At 41.7% G+C, this 21,349-nt stretch overlaps 1 protein-coding gene across 9 annotated transcripts in view; it reads left to right on the top strand.

Annotated features, from left to right (window-relative positions):
* Positions 1 to 21,349, top strand: part of ARID1B (AT-rich interaction domain 1B) — a 2,758,190-nt gene that overhangs the window by 1,687,142 nt on the left and 1,049,699 nt on the right. For all 9 annotated transcript variants that reach the window (XM_073585743.1, XM_073585747.1, XM_073585745.1 and 6 more), the window contains one exon: positions 2,095 to 2,228. In XM_073585743.1, coding sequence (XP_073441844.1) covers positions 2,095 to 2,228 — 134 coding nt within the window. The remainder of the gene's footprint in view (positions 1 to 2,094; positions 2,229 to 21,349) is intronic.

The following is a 21,349-nucleotide window of genomic DNA, read 5'->3' as shown; positions in this document are numbered from 1 at the left end:
TACCCAGTGGTTTACCATTCAGTGTGTAATGGTTATATTGATTCCTTCTTCCCATGTGTATAACCTTACATTTATTATTGTTAAACTGCATCTGCCACCTTTCGGCCCAAGTTCCTAACTTATCCAGATCCATCTGTAGCAGAATACTATCTTCTCTTGTATTGACTGCTTTACATAGTTTTTTATCATCTGCAAATATTGATATTTTACTGTGCAAACCTTGTACCAGATCATTAATTAATATGTTGAAGAGAATAGGTCCCAACACCGACCCCTGCAGTACCGCACTGGTCACAACGACCCAGTTAGAGAATGTACCATTTGTAACCACCTTCTTCTTTCTATCACTAAGCCAGTTACTTACCCATTTACACACATTTTCCCCCCAGACCCAGCATTCTCATTTTGTGTACCAACCTCTTGTGTGGCACAGTATCAAACGCTTTGGAAAAATCAAGATATACCACATCCAATGACTCACCTTGGTCCAGTCTATAGCTTACCTCTTCAAAAAAACTGATTAGATTGGTTTGACAGGGGCGATTCCTCATAAACCCATGCTGATATGGCGTTAAACAGTTATTCTCATTGAGTTTTTCCAGAATAACATCCCTCCGAAACCCTTAATCTTAATCTTAAGCTCAAAGAAAGAGAAATTAAAAAGAAAAAGTGAAAAAAGTCAAATGGCATTCCTTCCCTTTCCAAGCTCTGCCATGCGCCCAAACACTGGTTTTCCCCCACATATGGGGTATGTGCATGCTGAGAACAAATTGCATAACTAATTTTAGGATCCATTTTTTCTATTACCTTTGTCAAAATAAAAAAAGTCTAAAGTAAAAAAATTTTGAAAAAAGTTAAATGTTCTTTTTTTTCCCACATTCCAAAAATTCCTGTGAATCACTTGAAGGATTCATAAGCTTCTTGAATATGGTTTAGAACACCTTGAGGGAAGCAGTTTTTAGAATGGTGTCACTTTTGGGTATTTTCTATCAAATAGACCCCTCAAAATCAATTCAAATGTAATGTGGTCACTAAAAAAATATGGCTTTGTATGGCTTTGTAAATTTTGTTGGAAAAATTAGAAATTGCTGGGCAACTTCTAACCCTTATAACTTCCTAACAAAAAAATTTAAAAAATTGAGCTGATGTAAAATAGACATGTGGGGGAGCGTTATTTATTAACTATTTTGTGCAACATAACACAAGGGCATAACAATTTGACATTTGGAAAATGCTACATTTTCCAAATTTTCTCCAAATTTCCATTTTTGTTTTTTCACAGAAAAACGCAAGTCATGTCAAAGAAATTTTGCCACTATCATGAGGTACAATATGTTGCTAAATAAGCAATCAGTTGGATCTGTGGAAGCGTTCCAGAGTTATGACCATTTAAAGTGACACTGGTCAGAATTGTAAAAATTGGCCTGGTCAATAACCTGAAAACCACCTTGGAGGGTAAAAATGTTAAACTCAAAGAAAGAGAAATTAAAAAGAAAAAGTGAAAAATTAAAAAAAGAAGCAACCGAGCTTTGAAGATTTTGTTTTCTACTAATCAAAACCTATAAACTGATGATTTGTTCAATCAAAGCAAAATAAATTGGTGCTATATTTCTCGTATTGTAAATTAGTTACACTATAAATTTCTAAACACATTTTCTTGTTCTCAATGGCTTGTTTTGACAGGTAAGCCAAACATTTCTTGTTGTATCGCCATTTGTTGAGCATTATGTGACAGCTGCTGAACCTTTTATAGCAATAGTGATTAACACCTTTTATCATTCTGACTCAAGGGACACTGTTTTGACTTTTAATACACTCACATTTTTCCACACATATCAGTGACAATTAGTGAGATATACAGATATAGCCATACTTATTGCAGCTTATTTTTGTGCAATTGACAAGAGAACATTTCATTGCTAATTTAGTGATACCGTGTTAAGCTGTTAGAGGTACATGGATATGTGATGCAGACAATGTAGAGTTATGTAGAGAAAATTATCATGTTCTGCCACCAACTTTGATTTTTATTTTAATATACCGGTATGTATTTTCTTAGTAAACATTTTATTCATTCTTTTTATGTTCAAATAGACAGAGTGGCTTTCCAGGCATGAATCAGAGCGGCCTTTTGGGAACAAATTCTTCATACAGTCAGTCCATGAATAACAATTCAGGCATGATGAATCCACAGGTGGCCCCATATACCATGATGAACAGCTCAGCAGGTAACAAACTATAGCTGTTACTTATGCAGCCAACTGTACAACTTGCTTAGAACATGGAGTATACTTGACTCATCTGGTTTCTTCGCTATAATTAAGATTCATGGATATTTCTGTCATTGCTGTGTGTATTAATTGACTGACCCCTGTGGATTTTGTTGATATCACCAACCATTACCATTTTATTTAGGTGTATCCATATAAATGGCCCACCCTGTATATTTTTTCTAACTCGAGAGGATAGTATTTATTATTTCTCATTTATTTTGATTAATACCTGATTTTTTTCAGTGCATCATCAGACCATGACAGAGCTACAGTTTTGTTTATAAATTGTTGTAAAATGTTGATTTGAAAAGAATTCATTACTACACACCACTTTTTTTTATTTTAGCCCCCTGCGTTTTGATAATAATTGTATAAAACTGTTCATTCTGGTGATAATCAGGGTAGCAATACAGCTCATTCTGGCAATTGAAACTGGCCAGAGAAAGGACATACACACACTGCAGCAGAAAAATGAAACTTTTGATGAACACTATTTGGAAGGATGCATAAAAACTTCCCATCACATCACTGTCTTTTCACGACCTAATAAAATGTGCCATTTTCCATTGGGGTGTGAAAAAGCGTCTTTTCCCATCCCAATGGAATCCTGGTGCTCCCTCTGTCTCTTAGTGATTCCAGAGGTCCCTCTGTAAGCCCGTTTGAGAGGTGTCAGTGTTTGCAGTGGTTCCACTAACCCTTGACATGTTGTGGTCAATAGCAACTGCTGCACATAAGGAGTGTGGCAAAGGAGATCACTCTCACTCATGTAATATGTAATAAATCCACTTTTTCTGAAAAGTCGTTCACTCTCATTAAAACAAATGAACAAACACAAAAAAGTCATGTATTCTTTATTTATTAGAAAAATCATAAACTGCACTCCAGAGGGGATGGATGAGGTGCCTGAGAAGCGTTTCATTCTGTACCAGTAGTAGTAGTAAAACTCAGCACTCAAAAGGATATGTTGCAAAACAAGGTTATTTATTTACAGTGAATCAGTCTGTAGATCAACAACTAGTAGATGTAACGTTTCGGTCTGTATAGACCTCCATCAGTTAAATGCTGTGTTGCTTTAGTGGAAGATGAGTAGTCAATACTCTTTGGGGATGAGTTACACGGGGCTGAAGGTGGTAAGAGGTCAGTCTGTGCTGGGGTATGGTGGCTGAAAACCACAGTCAGGAAGCTGGTCTAACAATCGCGGATGGAGTGGGCTAACCTATTAAATGACAGTGGAATTTAACACGTGCCAGCATGGTGATGTAACATTCTAAGCAGCCATCGGCGCGCCCTTGACGTGATTGTAGATCACCTATTGGTTGCTAAGACAACAAGGGGTCTGTTGAGGACCTCTGTGCTTGTCATTGTGGAGCTCCTTTGAAATCCTGTCTGTGGCTGGGCTTCAAAGGAGACCGTGATTTTTAGGATATACAGCAATGTATATAGCACAAGCGATGATTATCGCTTCAAGTTCCCTAATGGTAATTAATACAAACCCCAAAACTGTCAATGGGGATAAAGAGGCATAGGCAACAACATGAATTAAAACTACATATTTATTGGTAATATTAAAAAATATAAAACAGATACCAAAGGAGCATTCTCAAACAGGTTTAAAGGCTAGGAAAGTGAAGAGTCAGTGTTGGTAAAAACTGGTAGCAAGTGTTATCAGAATTACTGTATTATAAAATGACCTTGTTAAATGATATATCCTTATATTAAATGACGGCAATATTTAAGTAAAATGCATAGTGCCCAACTATTGCAGCAAAGTATCCACCATGAAGACATTGTTATGGCCATAACACAGTATATACTGTATAGTGATTCAAAATATAAAGTGCATTAGTGCATAAACTTTACTCATTGCTAGCTAATGAAAGCTACAATTACCTACATGAATGTCATATCTATCTCAAAATTGTATAGATAAAAGCACCATTTCCCTCAAAAGAAAAAGCAGATGCACAGCTCCATCAACCGAAAAACAGAAATTTTTTTTCTTTTTTGCAAATTTCTGATTTTTTTTACCATTTTTTTATCACTAAAATAATAAAAAAGGACATATTTGATATTACCGGAATTGTACTGATGAGCAGAATTATATTACGAAGTCATTTTTACAACGAAACATACACTATAAAAACAATTACCAAATAACAATGTCAGATTTGTGATTTGATTCACAATTTCTCCCCACTTGAAATTTTTGTTCACATTTTCCATTACACTGTGGAAAAAAAAGAAAAACGTTATGACTCTAGGATGTAGGGGGTGAAAAAAGGAAAATGCAAAAATGGAAATTGGCTGATACATGAATGAGTTAAAAGTGACTGAACTTGTACTGGTGCAGTCTCTGTGACCTGTGACTGAATCGGAATGCTGCCAGGGAGAATAAAGTTAATTTTCTTCCCATAGCATTCAGCTAAGTGCGGATTCCGGGAAGATTAATAACACCGCTAACCTGCAGATTAACCCCATATCTGAAGGTTAATAGGGTTTTTTTTTTCTAGTGACAGGTTCCCTTTAAAGTGAAAGAACATCTTTTGAAAATGAAAAACATAGCCTATCCTATTTTTGAAGAAAATAGAATGGTAGAATTAAACAAGAGTAAAACAAGGCAACAAGTATTGCCAATATATTGTAATGGGTAAGACAGACAACAACTTCCAGACTTTACAGTTTAAAAAATGATGTGGCACCATAATACAAGAACACTTAGAGATACCTCAATAAGAAAACATCAAACCTTTTTAGCTGTAGTATTAACAAGTGCATTCTGACAGATGACTAAGCGTCAACAGGGCATAGAATAGAGCACTTTGATCTGATTTATTTGAAGGCTGAATATGACTATTGTTTTCCTTTTCAAGTCTTCCAAACCTTAATTAGTTTTATTCCTTTATGTATATCCAGCTTGTATGATGGCTTCTATACATTCTCTGATCATCGCCACGTTCTTAATGGTGCCCATACATGTAATGCTTGTGTGCCAAAAGGCAAAACTGCACACCACTTTACCTGGTTTTGCAATGAACTTTTTGTCCTGATAACTTTTGTAGATTAACCATGTTAAACCAACACGCTTCACCTGTGTAAGCCGAATGATCGCATTGCGAGCTCATTGGCACATGACACACAACTGCAACGTGTAAACAAACATGCCCTTGATCTGCAACTTAACTTGTTAAGGTATTGAAGCTTATCCACACTAGTGTGCTATGGTCAATATAACCTTTTTTAGATACTCTGGGGGTTTTTTGGCTTACAAGATTGAAATTAGACTTCATCAGTGCGAAGAAGGGAAAACCTTCTCCAAGAAAGAGATTCCATTGTCATTTTGAATTTTTTTCTATCATTAAACCTTGGACTTGAACTATGCTTGTTTGAAAAATCTTTTATATGTGTTATGGGAAAGTTGCATGTATTCTTGCTTTCACTCTTGTCCTTCTAATATCCTTTATGCATTCACAAAATTCTTTATTACTCAGGGGCACAATGAGAAAAAAAGAGTACTTTAACAAAACTGCTACTCCTCAATTTTTCCTACAAACTCCTCTTCACCACAGGCGATTTTTTTTTGTCATGGACATCATTAATGGTCAGATAGGATAATATTGGAAAGCCTGGCAAAACTAATATTAATCCCTAGTTTTTCAAGACTTTCTTAGTTAAAGAATGTAAAATGTTGTTGAATTGTTCACAGAATACTGATATGGGGTCTATTCTGTTCTCTTTATGGATATAAGCCTATAGAAAGACATTATGAGTTCATTGTATAGGAATCTACCTTTCATGTTTGTATTCACTTTGCCTTTGTCTTCCACATCTAGGCATTTCAAGATTTGAGGCTTTCTGAGGGGAGAGAAATTTGTATCTGTTTATAGAAAAAAGTACATAGGTAGCCTTGAGATGATTGCAGGGCCGGTCTGGGACAAAAAAGCAGCCCTGCCACACAAACCCTACCAGCCCACATACTATAATACTCCCCCAACACCGTATCAGTGGATTTTGCTATACTTTGTCGGGCCCTTCAACACTCCTCTTAAAGGCGTTATTTGAAGATCCATGTGTGAATGCCGCCATAGTGCGCATGATCTACCTCTTCTTTAGAGCGCCGGTTCTCAGGATCATGGAGGTCACAGTGGTCAGACTCCAGAGACTACATAGGTCTCGGGATAGGGGATTACTAGGCATAATCCATTTAAATGGGTTTTCCAATATATACACCGTATTTTTCGTACTATAAGGCTGCATTCACACGTTGCTTTTTTTTACGGCAGTTCTTAACGCGCGAAAACCCAAAAACACAGCATCCCATGCAATCCTATGGGATTCCGCAATGCTGTGCTAATGCTGCGGATTTTCCCGCGGCGGAATCGCATTGCGGAAAAATACGCAGCATGCTCATTAATTTGCGGAATCGCGGCAATTTCGCCCACATAGGATTGCACTGTTCTGCTTGCTTTCCGCATGTGGCTGTGCCCACCATGCGAAAAGTAAGCAGAACATTTGCGGATGGTACCTACGGTCCGGAGGAGAGGAGACTGTCCTCCGGGCTCTGGGTACCATATCCCTGTAAAAAATAGAATTAAAATAAAAAATCGGGTTATATTCACCTTCCGGTGTCCCTCGCAGCGTCCCCAGGCTTCAGCGATACACGCGGCAGCTCCCGTTCCCAGTGATGAATTGCGATAATGACCTTTGCTGACATCGCGGTCTCGCGATGCTGTAGCGGTCTCGCGAGACCGCGACATCACCAAAGGTCATTGCCGCAATGCATCACTGGGATCGGGACATGCCGGCAGCATCGCGATGATCGGGGACGCAGAGCGGGACGTCGAAAGGTGAGAAAAACCGAATTTTTTATTTTTTCTATTATTTATAACATTAGATCTTTTTACTACTGATGTTGTATAGGCAGCCTCAATAGTAAAAAGTTGGTCACACTCATCAAACACTGTGTTTGATGAGTGTGACCAACCTGTCAATCAGTTTTCCAAGCGATGCTACAGATCGCTTGGAAAACGCTAGCATTCTGCCAGCTAATACACATGATTGGAATACAAGGCTAGAAGGATACAACTTATTTGCAAGAAAGAGGCTTGATAAACGAGGAGGAGGTGTCGCATTGTATGTTAGAAACACGTATATCTGCACAGAGATTGAAGCTTCAGAGACTGGGAGTTCTGTGGAAACTGTTTGGGTAAGAATACAAGGACAGAACAATGGAAAGGACACCATTGTAGGCATTTACTACAGACCGCCTGTGCAAGCTGAAAATATGGATGAACTCAAATGGTCAAGTTCTCCGAAAATATGACATAGTTGTCATGGGAGATTTCAACTATCCTGACATTTGTTGGGAATCTCTCTCAGGCAAAACTAACAGGTCAAGGAAATTCATATCCTCTCTTGCTGACAACTTTATCTTCCAAAAGGTAGGGGAGAAAACAAGGGGAACTGCTACCTTGGATCTAATCCTTATAAACAGGGAGGAAATGGTTGAGGAGATAAAAGTGGCTTGGGCCCTAGGAGGTAGCGATCATGCTATATTAGAATTTTGGATAACTAGAGGAGGAAGACCTGTGAAGACTCAGACGTCAAGGTTAGATTTCAGAAAGGCAGATTTTAATGGATTCAGAAAGAGAATTGGAGGGATCCAATGGCTGGATATCCTTAAGAACAAAAATGTCCAGGAAGGATGGGAAATCTTGAAAAATGAAATTCTCAAAGCACAATTGTTAACAATTCCGAAAAGAGGGAAGAATAGGAAGCATTTAAGGAAACTAGGATGGATGAACACAGAACTTAAGCACATGCTAAAGAGGAAGTAAGAAATGTTTATAAAATGGAAAGAGGGAGGCATATCTAAAGAAGAATATAATGCTGTCTGCAGAACTTGCAGGGCACAAATCAGATTACTGAAGCTGACAATGAATTGAGGCTTGCAAGAGACGTCAAAAGCAATAATAAAGGATTTTGGGGATATGTCAAAAGTAAAAGAAAACTCAAAGATGCTATAGGAATTTTACAGGATGAAAATGATGAAATGGTAAGACAGGATTTTGAGAAAGCCGAACTTTTAAATTCCTATTTTGCATCTGTTTTCTCTGGATTAGGAAATGTAACATCAACTGTCCTTAACTGTCCTATTAAGGGAATAGAAGAATCCAGGATATCTATAAACAGAAAGATAGTGAGGAAACACTTAGCTAACCTAAATGAATTCAAGTTTCCAGGTCCAGATGAATTACACCCCAGAGTACTGAAGGAGACAGCAGAAGAAATTTTTGAACCCCTCTCCATAATCTTTGAAAATTCTTGGAGAACAGCAGAAGTCCCAGAAGACTAGAGAAGAGCAAATGTTGTTCCTATCTCCAAAAAGGAGAAGAAGGTGGACCCAGGCAGCTATAGGCTGGTAAGTCTGACTTCTATACCAGGACAGATCTTTGAACAAATTATTAAACAACATGTATGTAAGTACCTGGACAAGAATGAAGTGATTAAACAGAGTCAGCGTGGGTTTGTAACTAATAAGTCATGTCAGACTAAATTAATTTCTTTCTATGACAGAATCACTGATTGGGTTGATCAGGGAAATGCTGCAGATATAGTATATCTTGACTTCTGCAAAGCATTTGATAAAGTATCACACAATCCTTATTGAAAAAATGGCTAAGTATGGAATGGACAAGGCAATTGGTAGGTGGATTCATAACTGGCTTAGTGATCGGACCCAAAGAGTGGTCATAAATGGCTGCACATCCAGTTGGAAGAATGTCTCAAGTGGGGTACAACAGGGCTCTGTCTTGGGCCCTGTATTGTTCAACATCTTTATCAACGATTTAGATTAAGTAATTGAGGGTAAACTGATTAAATTTGCTGATGACACAAAGCTAGGAGTGATAGCTAATACTAGAGAAGAGAGAGAGAGGATTCAAAAAGATATAAATAAACTGCAGCAGTGGGCAGCAACTAACAGAATGGTTTTTAACAGGGAAAAATGCAAAATATTACATCTGGGCAATAAAAATGAAAAAAGCATATACAGAATAAGAGGAATAGGGCTAAGCAACAGCACATGTGAAAAAGACTTGGATATACTAATAGATCACAGACTCAATATGAGTCAACAGTGTGATGCAGCCACAAAAAAGGCAAATGCAATTCTAGAATGTATTAACAGAAGCATACAGTCTAGATCACGTGAAGTCATTATTGCCCTCTACTCCTCTTTGGTCAGATCTCATCTGGAATACTGTGTCCAGTTTTGGATGCCACATTTTAAAAAAGACATCAACAAACTGGAGCAAGTTCAGAAAAGAGCAACCAGAATGGTGACCGGCCTGCAAAAACTGTTTTATGAGAAAAGGTTGCAGGATTTGGGAATGTTTAGCTTCCAAAAGAGAAGACTGAGAGGAGACTTAATAGCTGTCTACAAATATCTCAAGGGCTGTCACATTGTAGAAGGATCATCTTTATTCTCATTTGCACAAGGAAAGACTAGAAGCAATGGGATGAAACTGAATGGGAGGAGACACAGATTAGATATTAGAAAAATCTTTTGACAATTAGAGTGATCAATGAGTGGAACAGGCTGCCATGAGAGGTGGTGAGAGTTCTCCTTCAACAGAAGTCTTCAAATAGAGGCTGGACAGACATCTGTCTGGGATGATTTAGAAAATCCTGCTTTGAGCAGGGGGTTGGACCAGATAGCCCAGGAGGTCCCTTCCAACTCTACGATTCTATGAATTACACTTGCAAATCGCTAGTTTTTCCACTGGAAAATCGCTGGAATTTAAAATGCGGTTTTCCCACGGAATGTAATTCCGGAATTCCCATGGTAACTTCCGCAGGAATTCCGCTACGTGTGAACCCACCCTAAGACGCACCTAGGTTTAAGAGGAGGAAATTAGGGGAAAAAAAAAACCTGAAGCAAAAAATATGGTCAATTCTGTACTTAATATTTCCTATCCTGGAAAATATGGTCCCCTCATCCCCATCTTGGTATGCATGGGCCTCATCCCCATCATGGTATGCATGCCTCCTCATCCCTGGCCTGACATGCATGGCCTCCTCATCCCTATCCTGGCAGGAATGATCGCCCTCATCCCTATACTGGTATGCAGGGTCCCCATCTCATCCTAGCATGCAGGCATCCATCCCTATCCTGGTATGCAGGGCCCCATCCCTATCCTGGTATGCAGGGCCCCATCTCGTCCTAGCATGCATGGCTCCTCATCCCTCTCCTGGTAGGAATGGTCCACCTCATCGTTATTCTGGCAGGAATGATCGCCCTCATCCCTTTACTGGTATGCAGAGTCCCCATCTTGTCCAAGGATGCATGGCCCCATCCCTATCCTAGTATGCAGGGCTCCATCCTTTACCCGTTATGATTGGCTCCTATCCTTTCTTATCCTGGTATGCATGGCCCTATCAGAAAGCATTACAAAAAAACAAACCATTAAACTTACCTTCCCAGCGCTCTCTCGCAACATCTTGTTCCGACGCCAGCAGCTGCTTTATGCTTGTAAGCAGCGCATGGCAGGAATGTCATGTGCTGCTAGCAAGCTGAATGGCAGCTGCCAGAATACTCAGTGCTCTCTGCATGCCGGAAATGTTCATTGCAGAGAGCAATGAGTATTCATTGCTCTTCAGTAGCGCGCACAGTCTCAACAGAAGCCTTCCTGCTGCTGCCAGCGGTCACGTGTGCAGATACTTAAGAGAAATGATTTTCATTTCTCTTAAGTATCGGCACACATGACCACCTGCCACAGCAGTAAGGCTCCGGCTAACACTGCGCTCTACTAAAGAGCAATGAATACCCCCCATATCACATCATGTGCAGTCCCCCTTACTCCTTCCCGTCATCATGTGCAGTTCCCCATTAACCCCCTCCCCACATCATCATGTGCAGTCTCCCTTTAACCCCCCACATCATCATATGCAGTTCCCTTTTAGCCCCCAAAATCATCATGTGCAGTCCCCCTTTAACCCCCACATCATCATGTGCAGTCCCCCTTACTCCTTCCCCGTCATCATCAATTCCTCCTCCTCCCCCCTCACCCATCAATTTGTACAGAAAAAAAAGAGGCTTTGTATACTTACTTCACAGTCACTCCCCAGCAGTGCAGCTCTGCCTCCAGCTTCCGGTCCATTACCTGTCAGGCTTCCTGTGGGCATGGCGGTTGTGGCGGGCTTTTCAAACTTCTTCACAGGCCCTGATGCGCATTCTCCTGCTTCCCGCACTGACTAGGGCAGCGTTCACAAGCTAATGCGGGACACCATGGCCCTGGTCAGCACGCGCACCAGGGCCTGTGCAGAAGATTTAAAGGGCCCTAAGGTACCTTGCCCGCCTGTGCAGATTATCAATCCGGGCCTGGACAAGTGACAGATGATCAGAAAAAGGTGCCTAATAGACACAAATATATTATTTGTTTTAGGCATTTTACATTTAATCCTCCATTCTCCTAATATATTCATTGTTCTTCTTGCACTACATTTAAAGTTTTTAGTTTTGGGGTCCTTTGGGGCAGAAAGGGATCAGTGGAGAAATTCTAAAATAAATAGCCTGTGACGACACAGCATTTTTTCTTAATTATGCGAGACGTAAATTCCGTAGGCCCAGAATCATAGACTATTGTCTGAATTATTGACTACTTGTATGTTGAATTGATATTTGTAAATTAATGAATTATTTGCCTCTTATATCAGCTCCTACAGTTTATTGTATTGTTATCTTTGCAAAACAGGGATGCAAGGCCACTAAACTATGATGTTTGCTAAGTTGGTTACACATTGTACCAGGTCATGCAGTTTGTTAACTTGCAAACATTGAAGGATAAACTATAAATAGTCAAACATAACATCATCACCCCTTCCACTTGTGAATGATGGCTTGAGGGACAGTTGTGAACTATTTATTAGGAAACATTGCCTCTGTTCCAAATGACTCTACAGGATGTCAGCTTAGTGGGCCACAGCCCCAGCTGGAAGATCACAAATCTGCTCTGTCGACCATCGCTGAACCCTCATAGATGTCTTGAAGAATCAAGGTTGGGACAATCAGGTCACCTGACCACATACCTTACATACCTTACTGCTATCGGTCAGCTTCCTACACTTGCCGTTACCGCCTCCCTGTGGGTACCCCCAAAAGCATGGTGCCACTGGTGGGGGTAGTCGGCCCTGGAAGTGGCTCTAATCAGCAGAAGGTTGAAACTCTGTAATTTGCACCATCTTGGGTATTTTGCTGGGACTGTTTTATGGTTTATTTGCCTGTTTTGTGGCTTATTGCCACACTGTTTTACCTTCATCCTGTGTTGTCTGAGTAGAATTAAGCACACGGTAAAAGGAGATTGGGCATTCGGTGGGATGAGCCCTGGTCCCTGTGGTTTCGGGCTAGTGGACTAGAGCACCCTCTGACACAGTGTCTCCCCATAGCCTTTTAAAGGGAATCTGTCAACAAGTGTTTGATATCTTATCTGAGTGCAGTGTTGCGTAGAGACAGAAACCTTGATTCCAATGTGTCACTTACTTGCTACCATTTTGATGAAAATCACTGTCATCTGCTGCAGATCTACCGATTCTCTGAATGCTGAGCTCTGAATAACCACACTACAAAGAACACATCCTCTGTATACTACACCACACGGGACACATCCTCTATATGCTACACTACAAAGGACACATCCTCTATATGCTACACCACAAAGGACACATCCTCTATATACTACACCAAACGGGACACATCCTCTATATGCTACACTACAAAGGACATATCCTCTATATACTATACCATACGGGACACATCCTCTATATACAACATGAAAGAAGAACAGGGATGGGCTATACACAGGGGGATCACCACAGACAAATAATTGACATGTAGAAAGACATGTCATGTTGATTTTTATGTGCATATATGACTCTTACGACGGGCACTGTGAGCGATGGTGACCAAGTGTCCTTTCTATGGAATTTATTTAGAGTGTACAACAGTATTTACCTCTGATCTTTAAAGGTTTTTTTTTTTTTTTTTTTTCCCTTTATGCATTGGGTATTGTGGGTGTTACCTCATGCTCACGTACATCTATATCCCCTTGGAAACTTTTTCATCATTCTTTCACACCTAGTCATCAGTTGGTATGCTGTTTATTTAGGCAGGTTTTTTGTGGGGTGAAATTACAGGGTGTAGGCTCTATTGCGAGCCAGTGTATGGTACTGTCATGTCACATGTGTGACTTTTAAATGTTTTTAATTTGTGTGTGATTTATACATGTCCAATAAAAATTGTCTTTCTACATGTCAATTATTTGTCTGTGGTGATCCCCCCCGTGTATAGCCCATCCCTGTTCTTCTTTCATGTTCAATACAGTCCCTCTGTATGGGCTGGGGTTGGATCCCACTCTGTTATGTATTGTGGTGCCCCTGCTCTTGGTTTGCACATCCTCTATATACTACACCACATGGGACACATCCTCTAAATACTATACCGCACAGGACACATCCTCTATATACTACTACACCACAAAGGACACATCCTCTATATACTACATCACACGGGATACAGCCTCTAAATACTATACCGCACAGGACACATCCTCTATATACTAAGCCACACAAAACACATCCTCTATATACTACACCACAAAGGACACCACCTCTATGTACTACACCACAAAGGACACATCTTCTATATACTACACAACATGGGACACATCCTCTATATACTACACCACACAGGACACAACCTCTATATACTGCACCACAAGGGAGACATCTCTATACTGCACCACACAGAATACATTTCCTATATACTACACCACAAAGGACACATCCTCTATATACTACACCACACAGGACACATCTAATATATAAAGCTCAAAGTGTGTGTGTATGTATGTGTGTATGTATGTGTGTATGTTCGGGATAGGCATCCGCAATGTCGCAGCTACAGCCACAAAATTTGGCACAGTCACACGTCTGGCCCCCGAGAGTGTCCTAAGCTATGTTGTGAGGCGAAATTTTAACCCCGCGTGTTCCAATTCACCAAACAATTTTGCCCCTATCTACATACTGGGGGACAAAAGTGTGTGCGCGTCAAGCCCCGCCCCTCATTATGATGTCATAATGCCCCTATTTGCATACTGGGGAAACAGTGTGTGCGTATCAAGCCCCGCCCCTCATTATGATGTCATAATGGTTGCCATGGTGACGCTGATGTCATCGTAAGTTGCAAGCCCCGCCGCCGCTCATTATGATGTCATAATGGTTGACTATGGGATGGAGGATGTGTGATGGGTATATGGGCACTGGACTATGGGATGGTGGATATGTATGACGGGTATATGGGCACGGGACTATGGGATGGCGGATATGTATATGGGCACGGGACTATGGGATGGAGGATGTATGATGGGTATATGGGCACTTGAGTATGGGATGGAGGATATGTTTGACGGGTATATGGGCACGGGACTATGGGATGGCGGATATGTATATGGGCACGGGACTATGGGATGGAGGATGTGTGATGGGTATATGGGCATTGGACTATGGGATGGAGGATATGTATGACGGGTATATAGGCACGGGACTATGGGATGGAGGATATGTATGATGGGTATATGGGCATGGGACTATGAGATGAAGGATGTGTGATGGGTATATGGGCACTCGACTATGGGATGGCGAATATGTATGATTGGTATATGGGCATGGGACTATGGGATGGAGAAAATGTATGATGGGTATATGGGCATGGGACTATGGGATGGAGAATATGTATGATGGGTATATGGGCATGGGACTATGGGATGGAGGATGTGTGATGGGTATATGGGCACTCGACTATGGGATGGCGAATATGTATGATGGGTATATGGGCATGGGCCTATGGGATCGTGGATATGTATGATAGGTATATGGGCACGGGACTATGGGATGGAGGATAATTATAATTTGCTATAACTAACCACAGTTAGTTACTATGCCCGGGCAGTGCCGGGATCTTCAGCTAGTCTAATATATAAAGCTCAATGTGTGTGTGTATGTGTGTATATCCGGGATAGGCATACGCACCGTCGCAGCTACAGCCACAAAATTTGGCACAGTCACACGTCTGAACCCCGAGAGCGTCCTAAGCTATGTTGTGAGGCGAAATTTTAACCCTGCGCGGTCCAATTCACCAAACAATTTTGCCCCTATCTACATACTGGGGGACAAAAGTGTGTGCGTGTCAAGCCCCGCCCCTCATTATGATGTCATAATGCCCCTATTTGCATACTGGGGAAACAGTGTGTGCGTATCAAGCCCCGCCCCTCATTATGATGTCATAATGGTTGCCATGGCGGCGCTGATGTCATCGTAGGTTGCAAGCCCCGCCGCCGCTCATTATGATGTCATAATGGTTGACTATGGGATGGAGGATGTGTGATGGGTATATCGGCACTGGACTATGGGATGGCGGATATGTATGACGGGTATATGGGCACGGGACTATGGGATGGCGGATATGTATATGGGCACGGGCCTATGGGATCGTGGATACGTCCTCGAATCCCACAATCCACCGCGCAGCACTGGAAGTACGCCAGTCACCATATTGGAATACCCAAGTGATGGGTATTCCAATAAGGCACACGCTGGTGGTACCAGGCCCTTCAGCAGTACCACCAGCGGGACATCCATGCCAGACCTCCCCGCTGCCGCCACTGGACCCGCTGCCGGACCCCCACCAGGAGCTGCCGCCGGACCCCCGCCAGGACCCACCACCTGACTACACGCACCGGTTCCCGCCATTGCCTGCCCACCCACATCCATGCAGTCACAGCCGGCAGGGAAGACTGTGGCATGCGGTCTGTGCTGGAAATGGGGTGCAGGCGCCCTCTTTTGACACCGCACCCATCTCGAGCTCAGGCCTCAAACCACCATCTTTCCTGCCGGCTGTGACTGCACGGAGGCAAGTGGGCAGGCAGTGACAGGACACACCCCCCCACACACACACTGCTCTGCCGATGCATCGGGCCCACATCTAGTGTGTGTATATATCTAATATATAAAGCTCAAAGTGTGTATGTATGTATGTGTGTGTGTGTGTATGTGTGTATGCCCGGGATAGGCATCCGCACCGTCGCAGCTACAGCCACAAAATTTGGCACAGTCACACGTCTGGACCCCGAGAGCGTCCTAAGCTATGTTGTGAGATGAAATTTTAACCCCGCGCGTTCCAATTCACGAAACAATTTTGCCCCTATCTACATACTGGGGAAAAAAGTGTGTGGGCGTCAAGCCCCGCCCCTCATTGTGATGTCACAATGCCCCTATTTGCATACTGGGGAAGCAGTGTGTGCATATCAAGCCCCGCCCCTCATTATGATGTCACAATGGTTGCCATGGCGACGCTGGTGTCATCAAAGGTTGCAAGCCCTGCCGCCGCTCATTATGATGTCATAATGGTTGACTATGGAATGGAGGATGTGTGATGAGTATATGGGCACCGGACTATGGGATGGAGGATATGTATGATGGGTATATGGGAACGGGACTATGGGATGGAGGATGTGTGATGGGTATATTTTTGCACTGGACTGTGGGATGGAGGATATGTATGACCGGTATATGGGCAAGGGACTATGGGATGGCGGATATGTATATGAACACTGGACTATGGGATGGAGGATATGTTTGACGGGTATATGGGCACGGGACTATGGGATGGCGGATATGTATATGGGCACGGTCTATGGGATGGAGGATGTGTGATGGGTATATGGGCACTGGACTATAGGATGGAGGATATGTATGACAGGTATATGGGCACGGGACTATGAGATGGCGGATATGTATGATGGGTATATAGGCACGGGCCTATGGGATCGTGGATATGTATGATGGGTATATGGGCACGGGACTATGGGATGGAGGATAATTATAATTTGCTATAACTAACCACAGTTGGTTACTATGCCCGGGCAGCGCCGGGCTCTTCAGCTAGTACATATATCTAATATATAAAGCTCAAAGTGTGTATGTATGTGTGTATGTATGTGTGTGTGTATGTGTGTATGTCCGGGATAGGCATCCGCAACGTCACAGCTACAGCCACAAAATTTGGCACAGTCACACATCTGGCCCCCGAGAGCGTCCTAAGCTATGTTGTGAGGCGAAATTTTAACCCCGCATGTTCCAATTCACCAAACAATTTTGCTGCTATCTACATACTGGGGGAAAAAGTGTGTGCGCGTCAAGCCCCGCCCCTCATTATGATGCCATAATGCCCCTATTTGCATACTGGGGAAACAGTGTGTGCGTATCAAGCCCCGCCCTTCATTATGATGTCATAATGGTTGCCATGGTGACGCTGATGTCATCGTAGGTTGCAAGCCCCGCCGCCGCTCACTATGATGTCATAATGGTTGACTATGGGATGGAGGATGTGTGATGGGTATATGGGCACTGGACTATGGGATGGAGGATATGTATGACGGGTATATGGGCACGGGACTATGGGATGACGGATATGTATGATGGGTATATGGGCACGGGACTATGGGATGGAGGATATGTATGATGGGTATATGGGCATGGGACTATGAGATGAAGGATGTGTGATGGGTATATGGGCACTCGACTATGGGATGGCGAATATGTATGATGGGTATATGGGCATGGGACTATGGGATGGAGAATATGTATGATGGGTATATGGGCATGGGACTATGGGATGGAGAATATGTATGATGGGTATATGGGCACGGGCCTATGGGATCGTGGATATGTATGATAGGTATATGGGCATGGGACTATGGGATGGAGGATTATTATAATTTGCTATAACTAACCACAGTTAGTTACTATGCCCGGGCAGCGCCGGGCTCTTCAGCTAGTATATATATATATATATATATATATATATATATATATATATAAAATCACCGCGCTGAAAATATGGGTCTGAAATATCGGCTGGTTGTATAGCCACTACTACAACCACTACCGATAATTTAGGAAAATTACGGTAGTATTAACATATTAACATGTACTGATGGTGGTGGTACAGTGTACCGAGGGTTCGGAGAGCTGGACCTGCAGCAATGCAGGATTTGTGCTTATATCAATGTAATGGTATGCTGTGGGCCCCTGGCTGACACGCTGATGTGAAGCAAATGAGAGAAATAAATTTGCTAATTGAGCAATTACGTGTGTTTTCAGTGGTGATACACTAACAGAGCCTTTTTTGTATTGATAAGTATTTATTGTTCCTCAACCATTTTTATGAAATAGGTTGTTAGAAAGTGTACGTCTGTCGCACATGTGCTATACTCAAGTGCTACTACAGGAGACCCAAGCCTTAAGATGGGCCGCAGCCCGCATCACAGTGGACCACTGCATTGTGCTTGCCCCCCAGGCTAAAATTTGCCAGCCAGCCCCTGTATGATGTGCATGTTTTTTAATACCCTCATTGGGCTTGATTATTTGCACCTACAGTGCAGCTGTTCATGTGACATTTTGGTTTTCACCTTTGAGGGTGCACACTTGTTACACCATTCACACACTGATTGGGAAATGATCGGCTTGTAGGCTTTTTTCAATCTAAGGGTGTTTTTTATTCTTTGGATGACCTCCTTGCATTATTGCATATTTACAGTTGGAATTGTCTTTTTTGTATATATGACATTGAATATGAGTTGTTGTTTTTTCCATGGTGTGAGGACCATACAGATGTAAATATATATTTTTGTATGTATATCTGAATTTGCACCAATTGTTTATGTCATGTCACTCGATTGAGGGCTGTGGCTTAAAATTCTATGACTTTTAAATGTTTTTCTGTGTTTTCAGCTTCTTGTAGTACCAAATAAAATATTAGTGTATTTTAGTTGATCCCTGTTTTTATGTTTTGCTTCTTTCTCTCTTCCTCTTAATTTATGGTTTTTGACATTCCTCGGGCATATCCCTTTCATTTTGTGGTGCCCTCTGTTTCTCTTCTGTTCTCACATCTCTACTCATGATCTAATTTTCCTATCTCATGCACAACATGCTTTTGACTATAAAATATATTTGATTGTGACTTCTCCCGTCATGATATACCTCACCAGTAAAACTGACAATTTGATACCTTCCTAAAAAACAAAGTTTAACTTAATTTTTTAATTGTTATTGATAGAATTTGGTAAGGATTTGTGTTATCCTGTATGCAATACTAACAATTTTGTGTTTAAACAGTTCTGACTCAGATATAGATTTTATTTGGCCTGTGCTGGGTTATGTATTTTGTATGACATCCTGACACAAAATTACTTCTGCACATTTAAAACAGCCCTGAGTTGTGGCTTACTATCAGCAACAGTTATTTCCTTTACACTGCAAGCTGCGACTCTTACCTGAAGCAAGAAGATGGCCGATTGCCCTTCTTAAGGGATTTATTTACTCTTGTGGAATGGTAAACGTAAGAAAAAACTATTCAAAGTCCATAGCAGTTTTCTCATCTTTAAGTCTCTTGACCATTTCTTTCCCTAAAGTAAAAATATGCTTGATGCCTTGTGGTTTATTCGACAGCTGCCTGTGGAAAGCCGACTGGAAATTATTGCGTAACCGTGTAGATATTAAAACTATCTATACCTCCCTTTATCTGACTGTATTGCTTCTCGTGACACTGTAGTATACTGTATGAACCTTTAATGGATATAAGACATAATTTTACCAGAGTTCGGGTAATTGATTGTCATTTTATTCATTTTAATGCCAGAAATACAGTTAGGTTCATATATATTTGAACAGAGACAACATTTTTCTAATTGGTTCTAGACATTACCACAATGAATTTTAAACAAAACAATTCAGATGCAGTTGAAGTTCAGACTTTCAGCTTTCATTTGAGGGTATCCACATTAAAATTGGATGAAGGGTTTAGGAGTTTCAGCTCCTTAACATGTGTCACCCTGTTTTTAAAGGGACCAAAAGTAATTGGACAGATTAAATAATTGTAAATAAAATGTTCATTTCTAGTACTTGGTTGAAAACCCTTTGTTGGCAATGACTGCCTGAAGTCTTGAACTCATGGACATCACCAGACGCTTTGTTTCCTCCTTTTTGATGCTCTGCCAGGCCTTCACTCCGGTGGTTTTCAGTTGCTGTTTGTTTGTGGGCCTTTCTGTCTGAAGTTTAGTCTTTAACAAGTGAAATGCATTCTCAATTAGGTTGAGATCAGGTGACTGACTTGGCCATTCAAGAATATTCCACTTCTTTGCTTTAATAAACTCCTGGGTTGCTTTAGCTTTATGTTTTGGGTCATTGTCCATCTGTAGTATGAAACGACGACCAATCAGTTTGGCTGAATTTGCCTGGATATGAGCCTGGATCTGAGCACTCAGAAATCATTCGGCTGCTTCTGTCCTGTGTCACATCATCAATAAACACTAGTGACCCAGTGCCACTGGCAGCCATGCATGCCCAAGCCATCACACTGCCTCCGCCGTATTTTACAGATGATGTGGTATGCTTTGGATCATGAGCTGTACCACACCTTCACCATACTTTTCTCTTTCCATCATTCTGGTAGAGGTTGATCTTGGTTTCATCTGTCCAAAGAATGTGTCATGGTTAGGACATGGTTAATGTCCTGGTTTCTCAGGGTTAATTTTGCCGGCCTCTCTTTGGATCTGGGAGGGGTATTTATACTCACTCCAGACTAGGATGCCCTGTCAGCTATACTGTTATTCTGGCTGTGTGACTGACCCCCCTGGTGTGCTGGTAAACTGCATTGCTTGATTGATTTCCATGTATGACCCGATCTGTCCCCTCACTCTGTTCTCTGTCTCATGTTTTGGTACTATTGCCTTCTCCGGTTCTGACCTACTGGCTTGGCTATTGTTACTCCATTACCGTTTGCCCCTTTTGTACCATCTATTGCCCGTTCTGGTTTTCTGATCTATTGCTACGTCCTGACTATCCGCTCTGGTTAACCCTTTGGTACTGTCCTGCTATCTCGTGCTTTGACCCCGGCTTGATCTGGTTTCAGTCCCTGTTTATGCCCCTTGGTAACTTGTCCCATAGTTACCTTTCTATGAGTT

The sequence above is a fragment of the Dendrobates tinctorius genome, unplaced genomic scaffold (genome assembly GCF_039654945.1).
Source record: "Dendrobates tinctorius isolate UK_male_01 unplaced genomic scaffold, ASM3965494v1 ptg000087l, whole genome shotgun sequence".
Taxonomy (NCBI): Eukaryota; Metazoa; Chordata; class Amphibia; order Anura; family Dendrobatidae; genus Dendrobates; species Dendrobates tinctorius.
This window is presented reverse-complemented; position numbering and strand designations above follow the sequence as displayed.